Here is a 22,688-nt window from a genome sequence, read left to right as displayed (position 1 = left end):
AATTCCATTTCTGGGAGTGTATCTGAAAGAAAATCATTATCTCAAAAAGCAATCTGCATCCTTATGTTCACTGCAGCAGCATGATTTATAATAGCTAAGACATGGAAACAACCTAAGTGTTCACAGATGAATGAACGGATAAAGAAAATGTGGTATATATAAAAGGGAGTATTATTCAATCTTTAAAAGGAAGGAAATATTACCATTTGTGGCAGCATGGACAAGCCTTGAGGGCATTATGCTAAGTGAAATAAGTCAGACAGAGAAAGACAAACACTGCATATCACTTACATGTGCAATCTAAAAAAATGAACTCACAGAAACAGGAGAACAGATTGGTGGTCGCCAGAGTTGAGTGTGCTTCAAGTGACAATTATCTCCATTCATCCAATCCTACCTATTTTCCATCTTTCCAATTTGCTGATCTTCTTATGGTGATTTTCACACTTTCCCTCACTAATTATGAATTGTTCTTTTTTAAAAGTACATTTCATATCATTTCCTGAATCCTGGGACAAGAGGGAAGATAGAAAATACTGTTGACTGCCTTGATCCAGTTTCTGAAAACACAGCATGAGATTAAAATAGTTACTACAGGTTGTCACGCATGTCAACCACAACTGAAAAGAACTAGGATCTAGCAGATGTATTTCTTCTGAAGTGTATTACAAGGGACATTATGCGGCTTGGACTCTGTTTTTATAACCACAGTCTGCTCTGATAGGCTGGCATCCATGACATACCAGTTGTTACATATTTAGAATACTATCCCTGAAGTATAGTAATGTAATTCAGAAATAATTAGTAACACGTCTCTTCAACAAAATTGATGGGCTACAGGAATTTACTTTGAGTATTAAGTGCCACCAAAGAAGAGAAAAGAGGTAGAACCCAACTTCCTTATTTCCTAAATCCATCTTCCAGTAATTATAATCTTGATCATCACTATCTCCTCAGTGCCTGGAACAGTGCATGGCCCATAGGAGGGACTTGAAAACACCACTGAATACATAAATACAATGGAATATTACTCAGGCATCAGAAAGGTTGAATACCCACCATTTACATCGACGTGGATGGAAGTGGAGGGGATTATGCTAAGTGAAATAAGTCAAGCAGAGAAAGACAATTATCATATGGTTTCACTCGTATGTAGAGCATAAGAAATAGCACGGGGGACCATAAGGGAAGGGAGGGAAATCTGAAGGGGGGGAAATCAGAGAGGGAGACAAACCATGACAGACTCTGGACTCCAGGAAACAAACTTAGGGTTACAGAAGGGAGGGGGTAGGGGGATGTGGTAACCGGGTGATGGGCATTAAGGAGGGCACGTATTGTGATGAGCACTGGGTGTTATACGCAACTAATGAATCGTTGAACACTACATCAAAAACTAATGATGTACCAAATGCTGGCTAATTGAACACAATAAAAAAAAATCATCCCCCTAATAAATGTGATCTGAAGAGTCAATAAATAAATGAATAAATACACCACTGGATAAATATATATTGAATAAATGTTTTGTCTCTATTTCTTCACTTGTAAAATAAATTAGATCAATCCCTAGTCATTATGAGATTGAAGATATTGCAATTCAATTCATAATTCAATAAGTAGAGTTTTCATTAAGTTATAATGTCAGTAAATTCACCAATCAAAATGAAAAAATCATAGCCTATTACATCCAGACATTCCTTTAGGATACTCCATCCATACATTCTCTTCTAAAGATAAATCACCAGTAATAAAGAGACCACCAGAAAATTATTTTAAATTATTTTATTTTTCATAATTTTCTAACACACAGTGTTAGAAAAATTTATTTTGGCACCATGACTTAGAACTTTTTTTCAAGTTTAATCTTTAAATTAAAAACAGTAGCTACAATGAGTATATTTAAACCTCACTCAGAGAAATGGTGAAAAATCAGGTCACAAATTTTTTTGTGCTAGGGAATTTTTTAAAAATGGGACTAAGAAAAGGTAGCAAAAAGAGTAGGAAGGATAAAATAGACTATGCTGGAAAGACAAAAAGGTAAATAACCTTCTCTAAAAAAGAATAAGGAGGGAGGCAAAGGGCAAAGAGAAGAAGAAAGGCTCACCAACTTTATTTTCCTGATATAAAATTCAAGTACTTAACAAAGTTTTTTAAAAATCATAAAATGCTACTACTAATCTCATGAAATTTTCTTTTTCCTCATTATTTTCCAGAATTAAAAATCAAAAGCCTGTTTTGACTTAAGGACACTTGCTGATCTTAAGGTGATATTTGATATACTTTACAAAATGGAAAGGCTTGAAAACTTTCCTAAATCTAATACCTACTCAATATAATCCTCCTTGGAAAATTAATCTGAAGGAATATAGGGTTTGATTTCTAATACAAATGTAACAACAACAACAACAAAAAACCCTGTCTAACAATCTAAACAAAAATGTTTACAACTGGCTCTAAACCTCCGTTGTATTCTGTACTAAGTTTCTTGAGGAGAAATATTTATTGTTCTTTGTATTCCTTCAGTAACTACTATAAAAGGCACCTTTATAGGTCATCAAAAAAGTACTTTACACAATTAGTTGCATACAAATTCAGTTATAACTCCAGTTTTCCAATGTTTCAAAAATTGCCAATTTTCACTTATATTCATTTTGTTTACATGTTAATAAATAAAATTCTTCTCATGCTTTTTTAATAATAAAACATTATTAGTCTCTTGTCACTTGTACATTTATAGCTGAATATTTTACAAATTGAAACACAAATTCAGAAAACTGTCATTATTCTCAGAGACAATAAGGCATAGAAATAAATATTTGCTTTTACTTTTTCTTCCTTTTCTTCTTCAATCTGTGTTTTAAGGCTCAGAGCAGACATTAAGAAATATCAAACAATTTTTTACAAAAAGTTTTTCAAATGTTTGGCCCAAAGTGAAGTTGTTCTGTTGAAGTTATTTAAATATTCCTCTCATCTTCTCAAGCACAACTTCAAAGACATGTTCGTCCATTCCAAAAGAAAATTCAATTCAATGAAAAGTAAATAACTTAGGGGTCTATAAATGACACTGCAATGTATCTCGTTCCATTTTTAACGGGAAGTCCTTCATGCAGATGTGTGAGTCTCCCTGGATGCATGAAGCTCCAGCCTTTTCTGGGTGATTCAATAGAGCAATTGTACCTTAGAAATTTGCATCCGCCTCCCTAAAAGAGATGGAACAAATAAGTATATCAGCTTATATATTTAATTTTTAATCAGTGGGAAAATTCAAATTATGCCATCTAACCAAAATCTAAAAAAATAAGGCAAAGGCCTTTTCATAATGACATATTTCTTTTACAAGATGTAAAACATCAAAGCCGTAATTACCTGAAAATCTTCTCCCACGTTATTGAGTGCAATGTTGATGGTAAATGTAGAGGCGTCATGATGAGGGCGAAGAGAACGCTGTCTTTCAGGGGAGTATTTTACTACAAAATTCAATAGTGCAAACCCCTAGAAAAGCAAAGTAAACCCATGGATTTGCTTATCAATAAAAATATAAAATAGCACATTTGTATAAAAACTAGTAGGAGGTAGACAGGGGGAATGGGAGGATAACTACCTTCGTATAATAACCTGCAAAGACCTTCAGCGTAACGGGTGCAATAAACTCCCGGATAAAATGAAGCCATACGTTCTCCAGATCAATTTGCTTCATGTGGATATCATCAGTTGGGACATTTTCATAACCACCAGATATACGGCTATCCTAGAAACAGCATTCATGATCTCATAAAGTGTGGTCCACATGCAATTCACATTTATATTACCTTAGAATTTTTTTCAACCACAAGATCACAACAGACAACAAAAATAACAGTTGTTCAATTATGGTGCACCATCTGCTTTAATTACAAAACTATCAAAATAACTTAGATAACATGGTGTTGCAAATATATCAATGATGAAGCAAAGCATTGCAAAGTCAGTAGACTCCCTTCTTACTTATTTAATATATATGTGAGGTCTGACTATAAAGTAAATAAAATGTATTTCCAAAGCCCTCCCATGCCTCCTAAAAAATTAGTTTTTTACAGTAACCCTTCAGGCAGTCTGAGCTACTTGACGGACAAAGATTCTGCTTGTCTGCCCTTTGTATCCCCTACCACTGAAAACAAGCTTGCTTTCCTTGCTATGTTCCCCACTGCAATTTTATGATAACCAAAGTCCTTCCATGATTGCTTTTTATTTTTCTACAACCTGCTGACTTCAAGTTCTTCCTCAAACTTTGAACTTCTGTCTCTCTTGTCAGCTAACTAGCTGGGGTATGAAGTTGAGCAGAGACAGTAATATTCCAGAGTATTCCCCTGGAATTCCTTGTTAAGGAGCAGGCATCTGTGGATTCTCAGAGGAAAAGAAACACATTGAACCACCAACAGCAATACTTCCTGCCAAGTCTTTGACACCGAATATAAATGCAAAACTGAATTACACCAATGGCATTCAAACAGATTCCTTCTTCCAATGTTTACACACACACAAAACGCTTTGGCAGTCAACCAAATAAACTTTGTCTTGGTCCTTTCACTATAGCTCACTGTGAAAATGCAGAGAATTACAAGTGGCCCTGGAGAAGACCAATACCACAGAATAAATAGACAAATATTACCTTACCATTCCAGCCTGGAGACACTGACTTTTAGAAACCATCCAGTGTAATTACATACATAAATGAGAACCTGAGGCCAGATAGATTAAATACTACCAGAGTTCTCCTGACAGCCTTGGCTAGCCCCTGCATTTAGGTCTAGGAGTCAGAGATACATGACAAAAGAGATAAATCCCCTCTAAGTGACTAAATAATCTACCCCTGCTTCTAATCCACATTCACTTGTGTGAAATTACCACTTACATGATGTTTCCCCCCAGACCACTGGCCGTAATGCTCCATTTCTTCCACCAATTCATCACAGGCTTTTTCAGAAAAGATGGGAAACCAAAAGACATCAGGACAAGGCTATAAAACAAGGCATCACCATTAAGAGAATAATAGTTTGTATCTTTTAAGTAATAAATGGCATTTGCATTTCAAAAATGACAGGATGGACTATTGAATATTCATCTCACTTAGATGCCTTTTTAAGAGGTTTGCTCAACATTACTGACATTACTGTTACAAATAATATAGCTTTTCTTTAATGCTAAGACTTTTTTCTTTTTTGCATTTTAACATCTGTAAAATCAAGATATATCTTAGACTCACATTTGACCAAGCAGCCACTGCGATGTAGTTGTAATACTACAGTGTATATATACTTGGCAAATTTTCATTCTGCCTTACCTTGTGTGTATGTAATATCTGTGTGTGTGCCTGTACACGCACGTATGGAGCTGGTGTTGCCCTTGAGTTGATCTGCCCTTTGAAATGCTTTGTAAATAATTTACACTATGATTTGCCATTGAAATGAAAGTTATTATGTATACAGTATTCTATGACATATGATAACATCTATACCTTGATAAGTCTAAATTAGTTCTTCCAATATGTATAAAATAAAAAGTTTCTAAATGACTAGAAAACATTGTGTCCTAGTTTAATTGGCAGTATTCTTATTCTTTCTCATAGTACACAAAATAACAGAGCATCTCAGAATCAAAGATGCCTTACATTCTCTGAAATAAGCTATTAGCAACAGTTTGGAACACTAATCTAGAGTTCATTTAAAAAAAAACACCTTTGAGAAGAGACTCTTTAAGTTCAATTTCTTTCAAAGATAAACTTACTGAATGGGCCTACACCAGAGATTTGCCAAAGGTTCCTTATTTTTCGTGGTTTGAAATAGCTACAACATTTGGAAGCATGCCAAAAAAGGGGCATGATCTTAAAATTATTGTTCAATTCCATGTTCTACATTTTTACAACTGTATGACCCTTAAAGCTATAACATTTATAATTAAGCTACATGATTTTTACCTAAAAGATGGTTTCTGCACTTTAACAACATCCTCTGCTAACGCAATATTGCAGTAATATTGTTCCCTTCTGGAACGAGCATAAGTACTCTACACATCATAGTAATTATTAATACAAACCTGTTCAACTATATTTTCAGTGAAAATCTTTGAATAATCACGGTTTATATACTTCTCTTTCCAATCCTACCAAAAAAAAAAAATCAATTGCACAGATTAAAGCAAATACCTTTTTCCAAGTAATAGAAAATCCAAAGTATATGCATTTTAGAAATTGCTCAATATATAAATGACTATGTGTACTGGACAAAAAGGAATTTTCAGAAACCACAGTTTATGTTTTTAAACATAGTCTGATTCTGCATATGCTCACATCATTCTATGAAACATCAAATTTTTATTTATGAAGTTTTATACCTCAAGATTTTAAAATTTGAGTAATCTTACAGCAATTAGATTTATAGGCTGTATTCTATGCATATTCGCAGGGATAGGTAAATATATGCCTAAAAGTTAACGATAAAAAACAAAATCCTACCAACAAATATTAGTAAAATTAGCAAATTAATAAACTAGGGTCTTACCTATATATACTTTAATAGTGAATTACTCTAAAATAATTTTGATTTTTAAAAATTATTTCAAAATTTTCTCTTCACTTCAGTTTTTAATATGTACCAAAGAATGATCATGGGTTACTAACCCTTTCATTTCTTTTAATTACTAAAATTAAGGTATAGAACCAAACATTGAGAAATAGCTTCTCTTCATGCTAATTCAGGAACCTGATTCTTCTCTTTGACTAATCTCTGATACATGAACCACATACTAAGATATCTCAATTTTTGTCAACATAAGCTAAGGAATCCTTTTCCTGGGTCAAGTGTTTTATTTAAAAACCACATATTTAGAAGGTATATATGAAAATATGGAGTGATTTAGTATCAAAAAAGATCTCTTCTTAAATGTATTTAGACATGTTTAACAAAAATTTTAATTTTCTCTTTACGAAGTACAAATATAGGGAGCCAGGAGGCAAGAACTGAGATACAGACTCAAAATAATTCCAAACAAAATGCACTGCAGAAATATTTGTCTGAAATATATCTTTTGAGGTCAGATTTCAGAGAGGCCCTGATGATTTATATGCCATTCTCAGTTTTGCACATCTTTGCTTATATGTAGCTCAGATATTTTTGATATGGAAGAACCAAAGTTATCTTCAAATTCTTCAATGAATTTCATTTATACATAGCATGTAAATATAAGAATCAAATTACTGTATTATCTAATTAATCCTTTCAATAGTGATTATTCTCTGATTCCAAAATACGGTGGGAAATTAGAAAAAAAATATTCATCACATTTCAGAATCTTTAAGTATTTTTTTCTTATGCATCATTATTGATTTTTCGAAATAAAAGGAAAAAGTCCCTAAGATCGTACAGTAAGGCATTAACTTCTCATCTTAGGCTACTCTTCAAATATCATTGAACCAACTGTGACTATACTCATTTCTTAGAAATTCTGATAATGGGACAATCGTCAAATATTTTGCTTTGGGACACTCCTCGGGAGGCATTATCGATCAGGCTAATTTACCAAAAACAAAACAAAGCCATGGAAAGAAAAGCAATTCCTACTTACTTCTGATGTTTTCATTTCATATTCTCCAAAGATATGAATTCTGACACAAATGTCTACAATTCAGGATATAATTTGGGACATTTTTTCAGGAACTAATATTACCCAAGAAATAAAATAATTCTATTCTTCAAAACAACCAAGAGACTCAGTGCCAAAGTAAAATATATAATTCCACCCTCACCAATGTAAAAAACCTCTTTTTAGTTACACTTCTGTGAAAGATTAAGATATGCAGCTAAGATGAAATGAAAATACTTTTTTTTTAAAGATTTTATATATTTATTTGACACAGAGAGAGAGACAGCCAGCGAGAGAGCGAACACAAGCAGGGGGAGTGGGAGAGGAAGAAGCAGGCTCCCATCAGAGGAACCTGATGTGGGGCTTGATCCCAGAACGCTGGGATCACGCCCTGAGCTGAAGGCAGACGCTTAACGACTGAGCCACCCAGGCGCTCCAAAATGAAAATACTTTTAAAATACAAAAATGTGAAAAAACATTCTTTTTCTATTGAACAGTCTTCAGAGACCACTAAATTTACTATTCCTGGATGTCACCTACTCCTACAAAATAAAAGACAATTCTGATCAGGTGGATTGAGTGTCTCTGTAATTTAAAACTTTTACTATTGACAAGGAAAAAACCATGAACAGTAGCATTACAGAGATGATTACTAGAGAGAGTATTTTCCCTTGAATAAATGTTCCAAATTGACTGAAGAAAATAGGCTCTCATAAAACAAACAAGGAATGAATTCCTGTATGATTCAAAAATTTAAGATATGAAATAATTTTAGAGTTACAAGGAAATAATTTCTTCAACTTCAGATTTTCTACATATGTTGAATCCACTTACTCTGAAATCTTCTCTGGCTGTCTCTGGTGTACATTCACAAAATTGTTATAAAAAAATAAATAAAATGATAAAATAAAATGTATTTTCCCAAACCAACTTCTTGAGTTCTCTTCTTGAAAATCAAAACGTAATATTGTCATATGTGAGCTACTTATAAACAGTTTTTCTGAAATTACAATTAAAAATTTTATGATATTTTTGAATATATAAAATAGAAATATTGAGAGAAATCATAGTAACTGATAATTCCTTTCTCCACACCTAATATATGTCTTAATTTAAAAAAATTTCTAGGTCAAGAAATATAATTAATTGTGTCTTTTAAAAAATATAATTTAAAATATTAAAATACATAATTCAAAATATTTTTTAAAGACACAATTATATTTCTTAAGCTGTTTTTTAAACTTTAAACTTTTTTAAAGCCTCTTACCACATTTTCATATTATTAACCCAACTGATTTACATCCATTTAGAGTTATAGGAAAAGAAGAAATAAATGAAGTTGAGTATGAAATACCTACCACAGGATTTTCAAAAATCTGCCAGAGGTCATTGTTATAATGGGAAGTATTGTAATTAGCAGTTGATAAAAGTCTTCCAAATTCATGTCTATTAGAAATGTACATAAACACGCCCTATGTGCCAAAAAATAACAGTATTAATCATAGAGGAAAATACAAGAAAATAAACTTAACTATAGGAAAAATATATAGGAGATATTAATTTCAACTTTTATATCTCATTCCTGAACATGCATTTTTATTTTTCATATAAAACATGCATGATTTAAAATAAAATAAAATTTTTATTAATTATGAATTCAGACACCACACAAAACTAATTGATAGCACTGACACTCAACTGAAAAAAAGAAGAGGAAGAATGACTGTTTTTGTCCCTTTCTCATTGATCCTAGATGTAGACATCGGGGAAAAAAATTCCTGTTTGAAAGCAGAAATATTTTTGAGACACCAAAGTGCAATGAATTGTACCTCTTTTGGCTTCTTTCCCTTTCAAAGAAAATGTCACATTTTTAAACAAGAATTCAAATGTCAGTATTATTTCATCAGACTATGTCATTCTTTTTATTGTCCTGATGTTTAAAAACTGAACATAGAAATTACTTATTCATTAAAGGCAGCTAAAGAAAACCAAACCAAATAAATGTGGCAAACACCACTATGGTAAGTTTATTTCTTTTTGAACCTGTTTTAATGGTAAAGGGTTAGTTTTTAATTAATTTTAAAAAATAATGAAGAGTAACCCAATCTCATTTTAGTCAAGACGTACTTTATACTTACTCCTACTTTTTCTCTCCCTTAAAAAAAAAAAAAAAACTAGAAAAACTAATGAAAGTGATTTGGGTTTAACCCTCTCATTCGTCAACCACAAAATGTAAATCGGCCCAAAGAACTAAGAGTTGAGTATTACATAATGCCCACCCCCAAAACACAAAACATACACACGCATACACAAATTAAGAACCAATGAATACCAACATTTTACCGTGCTAAATGGAAAGAAGATTCTTAAAGAAACTTTACTGGTAGGCAATATACCATATCTAGTATTAATTAAAGAAACAAAAACAAATAAAAATAAATAAAAATAACACCTTTGGGGGGCTGAGCATTTGGAATGTTTCCGGAGTAGGGGAGTCTTTTTCCCTTTGTAAAGTCTAAAATGAAGAGAAGCATTGGGTAAGTTGACCAGCACACCCACACTCTCTCAGGTATTCTTAGGTAAATAACATTAGCAGCCCTTGATCAGAAGCTGACATTCTGAAATGTCCTTCACAGACAACATGCATAACAAGCAAAGCTTATAGCGCACACAAAGAAACAACTCCAGCCCTTTCTTTTTTTTTTTGTCAGACATAAATCCAAGCTCATTCCTTAGTAGAACTTTCATTAGACACAAAATTAAGACAAAGGAAAAAAATGTGTAAGAGAGGCCATTCCAGGATGCGCTGTTGAGTCAAATTAGCAGAACATGAGCACAAATTACAATCACAAGTACTGAGATACTCAATGTAACAATGCACAGAGGTTTGTGGGAAAACAAATATACTCAAACAACACATGCCTTATTAAACTAGAAAAAAAATACTTGCCAACTTTTCTGATTTTTCCCAAATCACATTTGCTTATGTAAATTTGAGTGAAATAACCCAATCATTTCTAAAATAGAAAACTATATAAACATGTTGTAAAACATTTACACATTTTGAAAAACAGACTATTTTCTACAATCATTGAAGTTTTATAATGAAAGTACACTTGTAGAATAGCAATGTATCATTACTTTTCACACAGATGAAATATACTGCATATCACAATCCCTCTCTCAGTTTAGTGGTAAGGAACTGCTTTGAGAAGAGTGCAGTTTATAATGATAAAGAGAATAATGGGCATTGATTTCAGAACAAAAGTGTGTTCTTCTTAAATGTGTAAATGATTATTTCACCCAGGCTTTATCTAATTAATTTTAATTAGGTCAGTTTTCCACTATAAAATTTCAAATGGAAGTGAAGATGAATTCTTAGAAATGCAAAGCTGATTTGTAACAAATCCATGTTTATGATTGAAATTTTTCTGTTGTTTATGAATTAGCCTCAGCGTGGAACCTAGCATTTTCCAAACTATTTCTACAGATAAACGTTCACAAATTATTCTCCATAACTGCTCCTAATTTTTCAATACGGAACCAAAAAAATTGGCTAGTACTTACAAATTAGAAAGAAAAGGGCATCAAAACACAATGACACATCAACTGGTAAAGCAAGCCATTTTATAAGAACATCCAAGCAAGCCATCATTGTATACCCTACCATTTCTCTAGCATTTCGGCACAGAGCCATATCAGGATCCAATTTATCACGGACAAAATAGTTCCTTTCATTCATCTCTGATCGAAGTGTCTTTCCCTTAATTAAGTACACATTAGCCATGTATGGAACATTCCATATCCCTCTGAAAGTAAAGACAAGACATTCCAAAATACCACAAATAAAAAATATTCAAAGGTTTATTTTTATATTTTCAAAACAAATACCTTGTATGTTTTTAAATTTTGTATATATAAATTATTGAATCAACTTACATGCAAATGCAAACACATGTAAAGATATTTAACATAGTTATACACACACATCTGACATTACTTGCTACACACTACATTTTTGTGCAATGAATCACTATCTCCCTACATAAACTTCATTTTAGGGTTGATATCTGTTTAGCATTTTGGCTGTGATCCTTCACTTCATTATTATAGTTGAGTATAATATTCTATTGTACAGAAAGAGTTTCCATTTAGGATTAAGCAGTTTGATGGCAAAAATAAATCACATACAACCTGTGGTATACTACAACTAGCTAACACTGGCTCCCGAGAGCACTTAGCTATACTCGGTGACTTCATATTGGAAGCTCAAAATCAGCCATGGCAGAAACATTTACACCACAGGAATTGGCAAACACTACAAATCGGGAGATCCCTCAACCCCAAGATCCAGTTGTTAGACCTTTACCAGCACACCACTGAGTATGGCAAAAATTCTCCTAAAATATATTCACTTGAAATTCACTAAGCCATCTCAAATTTCTTGAGAAAGAAAAGATATGAAAGAAATAGAGCTAGAAGTGCATGAGGGTTGGGAGATACTCTATTTTGTCCTTAATTCTTCCCCACATTTGTCTTTTCACTCTGAACATGACTCATTTCCAAAGAATAGCGAGTAAGGTTTCACCTAAAGGCATACGCTTGTTGCTTTTAGAGAACAGAAAGGAAAGATTTTGACCAAGGAATTGTAGTTAGATATTAAAAGGAATACGATTTCAGTTTGTTTTTCTAGATGAACCTCAAGGGAAATAGCCATAAAGGATATACAATGTATCATCTGAATTCAGAAATTCCTCACTGGTAGAGTATGCAGTTGTCTCATTTTGAAGAAACACACACACACACACACACACACACACACACACACACCCGTGTGCATACATGTCATAAGATGTCATTCCTTCATGTAGCTTTTGGACATGAAGTACATTTTTGTATTAACTAGATCAAAAACCTCTTCCATATCCTTTTCCTCATACTTTCAACAACAGCGACAGGAGGCTGTACAAAATACCACCATGCCTAAAGCAACTTAAATGAATCATTAATTCTATATCCTACTTCTGTGAACCCTTATTTCTGTTATACCCACGGACAATATCAGGCATTTGGTCTATACAAATCATCCCAGAGACAAAAAAATACTTTGAAACAACAGAATATGATCTGAACAGTGTTTTCTCAGCTGTCGTGCTTCATAATTGCAGCTAACAAGAGCTTTTATCGTATTTATCATTCAAATTTTCTGTTACTATTTTCACAAGTAAAACATCTTTTTAATACTCAACTGTTCAAGAAAAAGTGCGTGGGGTTTTTATTTTGAATTTAAGGGCACATATCTTTAGTCATGAAGAATGTTTTCCCTTTTTAATTGAGCTGATGTAGCTGAGAAATTAGGCAAAGCTTTTAACATCTCAGTCACTCTGGTCCATCATCTATATGAAGAAAAAGGATAACATTCTACTCTATTACTACCTTAGCAAAAAAACACTATTTGAATTCTGCTTTTTTTTTTTTTAGTCTAAAAAATATCAACTGTTGTCTCTGAGACAAATATCAACCACGCATACACTTTGTAGCAAGTATATTCTTTTCAAATGCTGGAAATGGAAATCAGATATTGGTGAAGAAATTGATCTTTAAAGCAGAATATTAGCTATTTTACACAGAAAACTCTTCAGGAGGAAATGCTGGAAGGTAAATAATTGCCTTTAATATTGACTTTGTTTGTTCACTTGTAAATTTTAAAAGCTATCAAAACAAATTTCATCCTGGCTAAATTAGCTAAACTAAATTCCTTATCTAAACGTTTAACTAAATAATACTAGTCTTCTGACAACCATCTCATGGCTACTCCCACCTACCATGTAGGATCTCTTAGTATTTTCCACAACAGTTAAGTTTGTTCCTGTGAAGATTTAGAACTTAAAGGACAGATTTTTGTAATATTATTTTACACTAGTATTTCAGGATCCCAAGTGGTCTCCAGGTTTTCAGATTTCCACAAATCATGAAGAAAAGAGAAAGAAAAACTCAGGTAATGTTAACTAGACCACATTCTGAGATTGTGGTACTTTACATTAAAAGAACTTACACTCTATTCCCTTGAACAATATCCACATAATCTTCAGATCTAGCATAGTATCCATCAGGACTCAAGGCTCCCCAGAAGTTGGACCACAGCTTTCCATGACGAGTTACGAGAGGAGCAATGATCTTTCTAAAGACAGCATGAGAGAAAAATAAATTCAAGGAATTATTTATTCTTAAATTACCATAGAATTATGCATTTTGGGCTTATCATGACACATACAACACTAATGTTCATTTAACACCCATGTAGTGAGTTCAAAAAACCAAAAGTAAAATAAAAGAGAAACAGGAATTTCTTCCCACTTTTTCTTAAATAAGCATACTGCTGATGTCAATGTTTCTTAAAAAGTAACAAAAAAGGCAAAGTAATTGAAAATGCTAATAAAGTATAAAAATGACTTTTAAAAGTACCTTACTTATATCCAAATAAGTCAAGCTACCTTAATTATTTAATTATTGTATTTCAGAAATTATACAAAATGAAATCAAATATTTCCATTGTCATTGAGAAGACATAATAAGTATTCAATAAATATTTGTTGAATAAAAAAATGAATAAAGATGAGCTGAGATATCTGTAAATAGGCCAGTTTTCCTAAAGTTAAGTCCTGAATTACTTTAAAGTATGTTTCCTTTTTTTTTTTTTCTTTAACTTTCAAAATGGGTTGTGCTAGTCCTGGCAACACTGGACATTCTTCTGGCCCTTCAACTATTTAAAAAAACAAAATAGAGGATAATTGCCATAGCACTCTGTCTGACTACCTACCAGGAAAGTAGTCCCTTTGAGACAAGCACATGTTACAAACTCAAATACGTCAGATTTTTTCTTAGGAAAATCTAATTTATAACGTGTCAACACTTTCCAAATAAGGTAATTCTGAAGTTCCTCTAGAATTACTTTAAAAATGAAGTGAATTACAGTGGTGTCAATTTTTAAGAAAAGCTCACCCAACTCTTCCATGAGGAAGTTTATGAACCAGGTATTCGCCACAAAAAAACCTATTTCACAACACTCCAGTCCTGTGAAGACCAGGTGTGCCCTTTCCCTTACCTACAGAAAAGTGAAACATAGTCTGTAAATGCACATCATTCAAAATAGTGATTTTGATTTATTTTTTCTGGTTCCTATTAAAAGGAAATGTTAACCAGAAACACTTAAATTTTGTTTTGTTTAGAATATCTACAATATTAGAAATGATAATATAAATTAGAATCTATGTATTTTGTTAATTTAGGGAATAATTCAATGGTGATAACAGATAAGATCAAATATATAATAGAAATAAAAATCTTGTAATTTATAATCCCAGCTGCCTTCCAAAGAAGGTTGGGCAAAAAAATGGAAATCAAAATCCATCTTTGGTATGCCTCAATGTTTTTGAGTAGTGAAATACAGTAAGGCCCCTTATCCATGGTTTCTACTTTCCATGGTTTCAATTACCCAGGGTCAACCATGGTCCAGAAGCAGATGATTCTTCCGATGAATAATCAGATCAATAGTAGCCTAAGTCACACTGTCTGCGTCATTCACCTCACTTCATCTCCTCACATTGGCATTTTATCATCTCACATCATCACAAGAAGGGGGAGTACAGAACAGAAAGATATTTTGAGAGAGAGACTGTATCCACATAAATTCTATTACAGTATATTGTTATAACTGTTCTATTTTATTATTGTTGTTAATCTCTTACTGTGAGCAATTTATAAATTAAACTCTATCACAGGTCTGTTAAGTATAGGAAAGAAACATAATGTACATAGGGTTTGGAATTATCTGTGGTTTCAGGCATCCACTGGAGGTCTCGGAATGTATCCCCTGTGGATAAGGGGGAACTACTTTATCAGGATAGCAGCTGGGGGATGATGAATTACACTATATTACTGAAGGAGTAAAATCTGGAGTAAGGCAATAAATAGCAGAGATGGGAAAAGACAGAAAAGAGAGTTGATGAAATGCTGGAAAGCTATATGCCCTAAGATGTAACCATCCCTTGTCCCTCTAACCTTCAGTCAAGTTTACTAAATCTCACAAAATTTTTGGTATATGTAAATTCTTCATGAAAACTACATGCTCAGATACAGAAGCAAGAACCATAAGCATCAGATGAACCTAAACCTTTGATCAGTAACAGAAATTTATGGAATTGGAGAAATATCCTGAGTTTTACTGGCCCTTGAAGGGCAATGGCCCCAGATGGCAGGTGAGTTAATTATGAGGGAATTTTATTTTTTACAAGGTTTAAAACATTAGATTAACATTAAAGGGGATATGTGTTAAATACATAGTATGAATTCATTAAATAGTTCACTGTAGGAATAAGTACCTGCAAAAGTATCATATAATAAAAACATATAAGTATTATCTAAAAAATGTACATTCGATTATATTGAATTTAAATCAAATTAAGAGTCAATTAACATTGCACATTTAAGAAAATATTACTGAATTCCACTAGGTTTTAAGAGTTACAAATTGCAATTCTATCCCATATCTCTAAGGTAGACTGCTTTTCTTTGCCTAATGATCAAAATGTTATTCATATGTTTTGAAAAATTACTTGCAATTTATAGATATACAGTGGGGCTGTATATACAGATTAATACTAAGAGGTCTTAGATTTTGAAGTAATAACTGAATTCTCAAATTGGCAAATCATATTACATATAGAGGAGGTTAATATAGCATAACAGATTTCTCATATATTTTACTCAGCAAAATAAAAACAGTAATTCTAACATTTCTCTGCTAACCATACTATTTGCTAAGAGAAATAATTGCATTAATATATGTAAACATACTTAAAAACAATACCTGGCACTTAGTAAACATTCATTAAAGTTGGGCTATTAGTAGGAGGCTTAATAAACTACTAGTAGCAATAATATAATATAATAAATAATGATTAATATCATTATAAGCTGGTATAGATGATGTCTTTTTCACACTTCAATTCCATTAAATAAAAACAGGTACTACCGAGTAATAATTATTACAAAGTTCAGTACTAAATAAAATCACAGATCTCTGAAATTTTTTTCAAATTTTAAGAACTTAGATCTCTGTTTGCAATAACTTTTTAGGTCATAAGTTTTATGAAATTCTACTTTAAAAATTCTACAGAAAATTTAAAAATTCCAAATTTTACAGATATGTCATAATTTCATTTTGCTTTAAACAGAAAAATAGGTCAAATATAATTGATAAACATTGCATTTGTGATTGTAACTAATATTAAATACTTCTAATTTTCATCAGGTTGTTTTCTATTTAACTCCTTTAAAAGAAAACTAATCAGAATTGAAGTTTATAAGCCTAGAAAATAACTTCATGTAAGTTCCCTCAATTCATGAAACAGATTTGTAAGCATAGTGTGTCCACAAAGACACAGAAAATGATTATCATTTTAAAAATAAATTGATAACGAATCTTATGTAGTACCTGTTTTGTTCAATCAAAATTTTTAAGGTCCTTGGATTTGTCAAAACAACATCTGCATCCATACTAAAATAATAATCACAGTTTTCATCCTGACGGCAAGAATCCCTAACATTGAAAAAGAAATAAGAATTAGATAAAATAAATACTTGCTCGTTAAAAAATGCCAACATAAAGCATATATATATATGTATATATATAAATATGTATATATATATAAATATGTATATATATATATATATAAAATAAAGTTTCTCTAACATATTTTTCTAATCAAAATAGTAAGACAATATCCAAAGGGATAAATATTATCTTAAATTTCAAAATGGTCAGTTTATCAACATAGATATTCATATGGAGACCAACACTAAAAATTTTAGGTCAAGTGAAATACGTTTTCAAGCCACTAAAAAGTTTAAGGCATAGAATACCCAGCAAGAATGGCAATTTAGAATTTAGTACTTAGACCTCTCTGAAAGGGAAATATAATTTATTTCAATGTATTTATCAACAACTTTTCTTCACAAATCAAAATGCTTTTTGCACACGTATACACATGCACCGTGCAAAATCTTGCTTATCCAACAACTCAGTTCTAAGTGAATCTTGGAGATACAAATGTATAATTGTTTAGGTATTAATACTTTTTAAGCCTGATTTGCGTGGAATTCTTTCTAAGAAATGTACTCCCCTGTTTCTTATCAGGGGTCATGGACTATGACGTATGTTTTTCTTGGTAGAGTCTGTAGCCTTATCATCAGGAACAACAAGCTATGAACTACTTGTTATACATGAGATGCTTCCAAGTATTATGGTTTCTACACTTGGGGCTCTCTCCTTTTGAGCTCCCCTCCCTCACGGCTGATCCTAGTTATCACTTTCCACTATTGTCAGTATGTATCCCATTTGTTTCTAAGCAACTGTCATATAGGACAGCAGACAGGAAACTTTGCTGAAATTGTGCAAAAAATTACAGAAAAGTTTTTTAAAGTTTTGTAATTATATATGATGACAGATGGTAACTAAACTTATTTTGGTGATCCTGTCACCAAAATATACAAATATACAAAGTATACAAATATTGAATCACTATGTTGTACAACTAAAGCTAATATGTTATATGTGAATTATACCTCAATTAAATACATAGATAAAATAAAATGAAAATAAAATAGCCAAAATTATTTTGGAATAAAAACCGAAGAAATTACACTACTTGATTTCAAGATTAATATAAATCCCTTGTAATAAAATGTGGTATTGATCTAAGACGAACGAAACAGAGTAGAGAGTTCATAATCACTCATAAATATTCAGTCAATTGATTTTTGGCCAAAGCCAAGTCAAGTACATAGGAAAAGAAAAGCCCTAAAATAAAAAGGAGTGTTGAAACAACTGGAATTCCATTTGCAAAGAATAAAATTTGACTCCTACTTCACTCCAAACACAAAAATGTATTCAGGATGAATTGTAGATTGAAACATCTTAAACATAAATGCTAGAACAATAAAGCTTATAAAAGAAAAATTCCAAAGGATGTTTTCATGACATTGGAATAAGAAAGTTTTCTTAAATAGAAAATAAACCCAAAAAGCATAAAGCATAAAAGAAAAAAAAAGAGAAATGGAAATTTATTGAAATTCAAATTTCTTCTCATCAAAAGACAGGATTAAAAAAGTAAAAAACCAAGCCACACAGTGGAGCAAATATTCACAAAACATCACACACACACACACACACACACCCCTTGTATACAGATTATATAATGAACTCCTGCAAATAAACAACAAAAAAGACGACCCAATGTAAACAAAAATGCATGAAAGATTTAAATAGATACTCCACAAATCAATACATACAAATGGCCAATCAACGCACAAATAGGAAATTCCTTGTCAGGGAATTAAATTACAATCACAGTAAGATATTTTTGATACCCGATCAAGTAGCTAAAATAAAAAAGATGGGCAATATCAACTGTTGACAAATCTGGAGCTGTGAGAGGTGTGAACTACCTTGCTGTCAGGAGTGTACAATGGTATAACAGTTGAGAGGACTGTTTAGCAGTTTCTTATAAAGTTAAACATACATTTACTCTAACCCTACACCCTAGTTAGTCTAATCGTGGCTATTTTCCTAAAATACACTGAAGCAAAATATGTACACACACGCACACACACACACATATACTTCTAATAAGGAATCTTCATCAGCAATCTTATTCAAATGGCTCCAAACTGGACATGATCTATCAATAAGAAATCCATTTGTGGTATATTCATATGACAGAGTATTAGTCAGTGATGAAAGGAATGATAACTGCACTGACATGAGTGAATGAGAATACGTTGTAATGAGCCAAAGAAGCCAGACACAACAGACTATATTTAAAAAAAAAATTGAGAAAATACGTTCCAAATGTGGATCCAAGGTATTCTCCAATGAATAAATTCAACTGTTAGTTTTGTCTTTCTGGGGCCTGTTTTCCTGCCTATGCCTTTATTCCCACACCAGGCACTACCCAGGAACCCTGAGCTTCCACAACACCAGAGAACACCTCCTGAAGAGAAGTCACATGATTTATTCACCTTTTTTCTTAGCAGCTCTTAACTCACTGCTAGCATATTCAATTAACATTCACTGAAAAATGATTGTTTTTATTATTAGTAGTAATAATCTAAAGTATTAAAGGGGCTAAACAAAGGGCCTAAAACTTTCTTCTGAGGGTTATAGTTTGTTTTATCTAGACCAGTAGGTGACTAGAAAGTAGGAATAACCTTTACACCCCACAATCTGAAACATACATTTTCACCACACATAATCTTCAGATAATAAACATTTAAATCACTGCTACATCAGTCATACTATTCACTTGTCTGAGTATTTTTTTAATTTCTTATTTTAAGTAATCTCTACTCCCAACATGAGGTTCAAACTCATGAGCCAGAGATCCAAGAGTCACGTGCTCTTCTGACTGAGCCAGCCAGGCATCTCTGAGTATTTTTTAAAATTTTGATCTGCAGTTCAATTAATAGTTTCATTAAATATGTTGACTCTTAGCCATTTCTCTCTCTCTCTATATATATATATAATTTCCATTGCCCTTTACATGTAAATACATACAAACATAAATATAGTCTAACAGGAGAGGTGTGTGTTCATGTGCATACACACACACACACATACACACACACACAGAATTGAGACGCTCAAGTTTAGGATACTAATTTTGAAGAAAAGTTGTTTTTCTTTTAATTTCTTTAGTAGAAATTACTTAATTTAAATAGATGAAAACATACATTCCCATGTTTCTGGCTTCGGCTTGACTTAGATTTTCTTCTGGTCCTACTATTTTTATAGTACTGATTTCACGTTTAGCTTTATCAAAAAATACTTTGATGTCCTTTTCATGATAAACTTCCTGTAACAAATTTAAAAACAGAAAATTAGTGCGAAAATGACAATAGGATGACTGAAGTGTTCATAGGTATTCATATGCAGGGATGGCATCCTATTCGAAGTTGTGAATTCCACAATTCATGTATTCCCTCAATTACAGATGAAATGATAACCTATATCACACACATTAGATATAAATGTTACCTGAATATCACACGAAGAATCTAAAATAGATACATATCAATACCTTTTAAATAGAAGATAGTACGAAATTCTTCTAACATCTACTCCTAGACAGGTCCTTGAAGAAATATTTAAATCCTGGGTGCTACAAAAGTTTCTGACTTGAAGGAAAAATGGCTTGTGGCCTGAGAATCTCAGACACGTGCTTTAAAATATCCATAAAAATGTCTATTAAACCTAATAGATATTAATCTAAGTTATAAATACAATCATATTTTATAAAATAAGTATTATAATACTCTTTGAAGCCAGAGAGAAAAATGAAGGGTCATATACCAAATTGTACTTTTACAAAAAGAAGGTAAAGTTTAACAAAACTTTATTGATAAGGAAATATAATAGGAAAATCATGAACATAAAAGTCATTACTATGATTAACTGTGCTAAAATTTACATAAGATTATGGGTCTCCAACATTAGAGCATTTCAGAGCTTTTTGTGTATTGAGTTTCTCTAAGTATTTTTGAAAGCTTTTCACAGCTTGTTAAAACTATTTATAGCATAAAAACTACGCAGAGTTAATTTTATATAAAAAATGAGAAGACAAAATACCCTCTCATCAAGGAGGTCCTATGAAAGGAGGAAGACGTAAATAAACAACACAATATATAAAAACGAAACACTTCATTGTAAATAAATATATTACAATGCATTTTACAAAGCAAATGCTCAATGATTCACCTTTTTAAACTTATTTTAGGTGGTTTTCTGCAAATTTAAAATATTCTCTGGAAAAGGCAAATGATAAGCTGACATGTACATTAGGAAGAAAGAACAATGTTAAACAAAAAGCATTAGGACAAAGGAGAGAAAATGCATACTTCGTAGCTGTTGTGTTTTTCTAAAAGATGTTAAGTGTCAATTGATTTAACAGGAAAGAGACAAGTAAATGGGAAAATACTAAGGAAAAATGTTCTTAAGCTTAGATTATATGTGGGAGGTTTGGGGGAGGTTCTGCTTATTTTTGGAGGAAATGACGGTATCAAAATCCTTTGGGGAAGAGCATGCCATTTTGTGATTAATCAAAACAATACTATATCTGGAAGCTATTTTAAGTTCTGACATCACAGTATTAGCTTAAGCCGCAAACAATTTAATGACCAGTTCCATCAAAGAAGGTACTAGAACTAACCCAAAAGCAAAGAATATGAGGACCTTTGACATTTCTTCACTCATATATTAAGTTGAGCCATACGAAAATAGCTGATATTTCACCAATTTGGATCTACAAAGTTAAGTTTCATGTGGCTCATTCCAATATTGTGATACTAGTTTCCAGACTCTAAAATCCTTAGGTCCTAAATAAACAGGGCAGTAATTACCTCCAAAATTCCGCTCTGTATTTAGCTCAATGGGTTATTTTAGACATAAACAAGTAATAGCAAATAGTTCCAAAGAAGATCAAAAACAATTTTCACATAAAATATTCATTTCTCAAATACTTACCTTGTTATGAATAAAGAGTTTAAGCGCTTCTTTTGGGTAATCCAGTGTCAACAATATGTCCAGAAATCGAGGTAAGAAAGGGGTTGGTTGTTCAATAAAAACTCCTATTGTTACATTTGGATGGACCTTTGTTTTATGGCAAACATAAAAGCAAATTATTATTAGTGTGGATGTTCTCTAAATTCTATCTAAGTCTTAATCAATACAACGTAACATATATTAGGAATATCAGTTAAACATAATCTGCTAAATTTCAATTGCCCCATGGCAATTCTCTAACACTTAAAATACATTCCTATGGCCCCCATCAAAGTGATTTACCCAATCACATCTTGGCATTATGACTTAAGTTTGAGGAGGAAACTTACTATCATATTTATTACATGAATGTAATAAAGGAAATTGCCTACTCTATCATTCAATGCTTCCTTTATGATAGTCTTTAAAGAGATCTCCTTCAGATGTGAATCTACTTTGTCATCTTCATCCA

The 22,688-nt window shown here is 32.1% G+C and overlaps 1 protein-coding gene across 1 annotated transcript in view; it reads right to left on the bottom strand.

Moving 5' to 3' along the window:
• Window positions 1-1,767: 1,767 nt before the first annotated feature.
• The window catches only part of PLOD2 (procollagen-lysine,2-oxoglutarate 5-dioxygenase 2), a 94,459-nt gene continuing 73,538 nt past the window's right edge, over window positions 1,768-22,688 (bottom strand). The window contains exons 9-20 of the mRNA XM_026497210.4: window positions 22,199-22,324; window positions 20,410-20,531; window positions 17,114-17,218; window positions 13,673-13,798; window positions 11,285-11,426; window positions 10,070-10,132; window positions 8,976-9,089; window positions 6,073-6,138; window positions 4,892-4,996; window positions 3,602-3,748; window positions 3,367-3,492; window positions 1,768-3,200 (exon numbers count right to left, since the gene is read on the bottom strand). Coding sequence (XP_026352995.2) covers window positions 3,045-3,200; window positions 3,367-3,492; window positions 3,602-3,748; window positions 4,892-4,996; window positions 6,073-6,138; window positions 8,976-9,089; window positions 10,070-10,132; window positions 11,285-11,426; window positions 13,673-13,798; window positions 17,114-17,218; window positions 20,410-20,531; window positions 22,199-22,324 — 1,398 coding nt within the window. The 3' untranslated portion in view covers window positions 1,768-3,044. The remainder of the gene's footprint in view (window positions 3,201-3,366; window positions 3,493-3,601; window positions 3,749-4,891; window positions 4,997-6,072; window positions 6,139-8,975; window positions 9,090-10,069; window positions 10,133-11,284; window positions 11,427-13,672; window positions 13,799-17,113; window positions 17,219-20,409; window positions 20,532-22,198; window positions 22,325-22,688) is intronic.

Source organism: Ursus arctos, unplaced genomic scaffold (genome assembly GCF_023065955.2).
Source record: "Ursus arctos isolate Adak ecotype North America unplaced genomic scaffold, UrsArc2.0 scaffold_20, whole genome shotgun sequence".
NCBI lineage: Eukaryota > Metazoa > Chordata > Mammalia > Carnivora > Ursidae > Ursus > Ursus arctos.
Note: the sequence above shows the minus strand (reverse complement) of the source record. Positions and strands in the feature narration are given on the sequence as shown.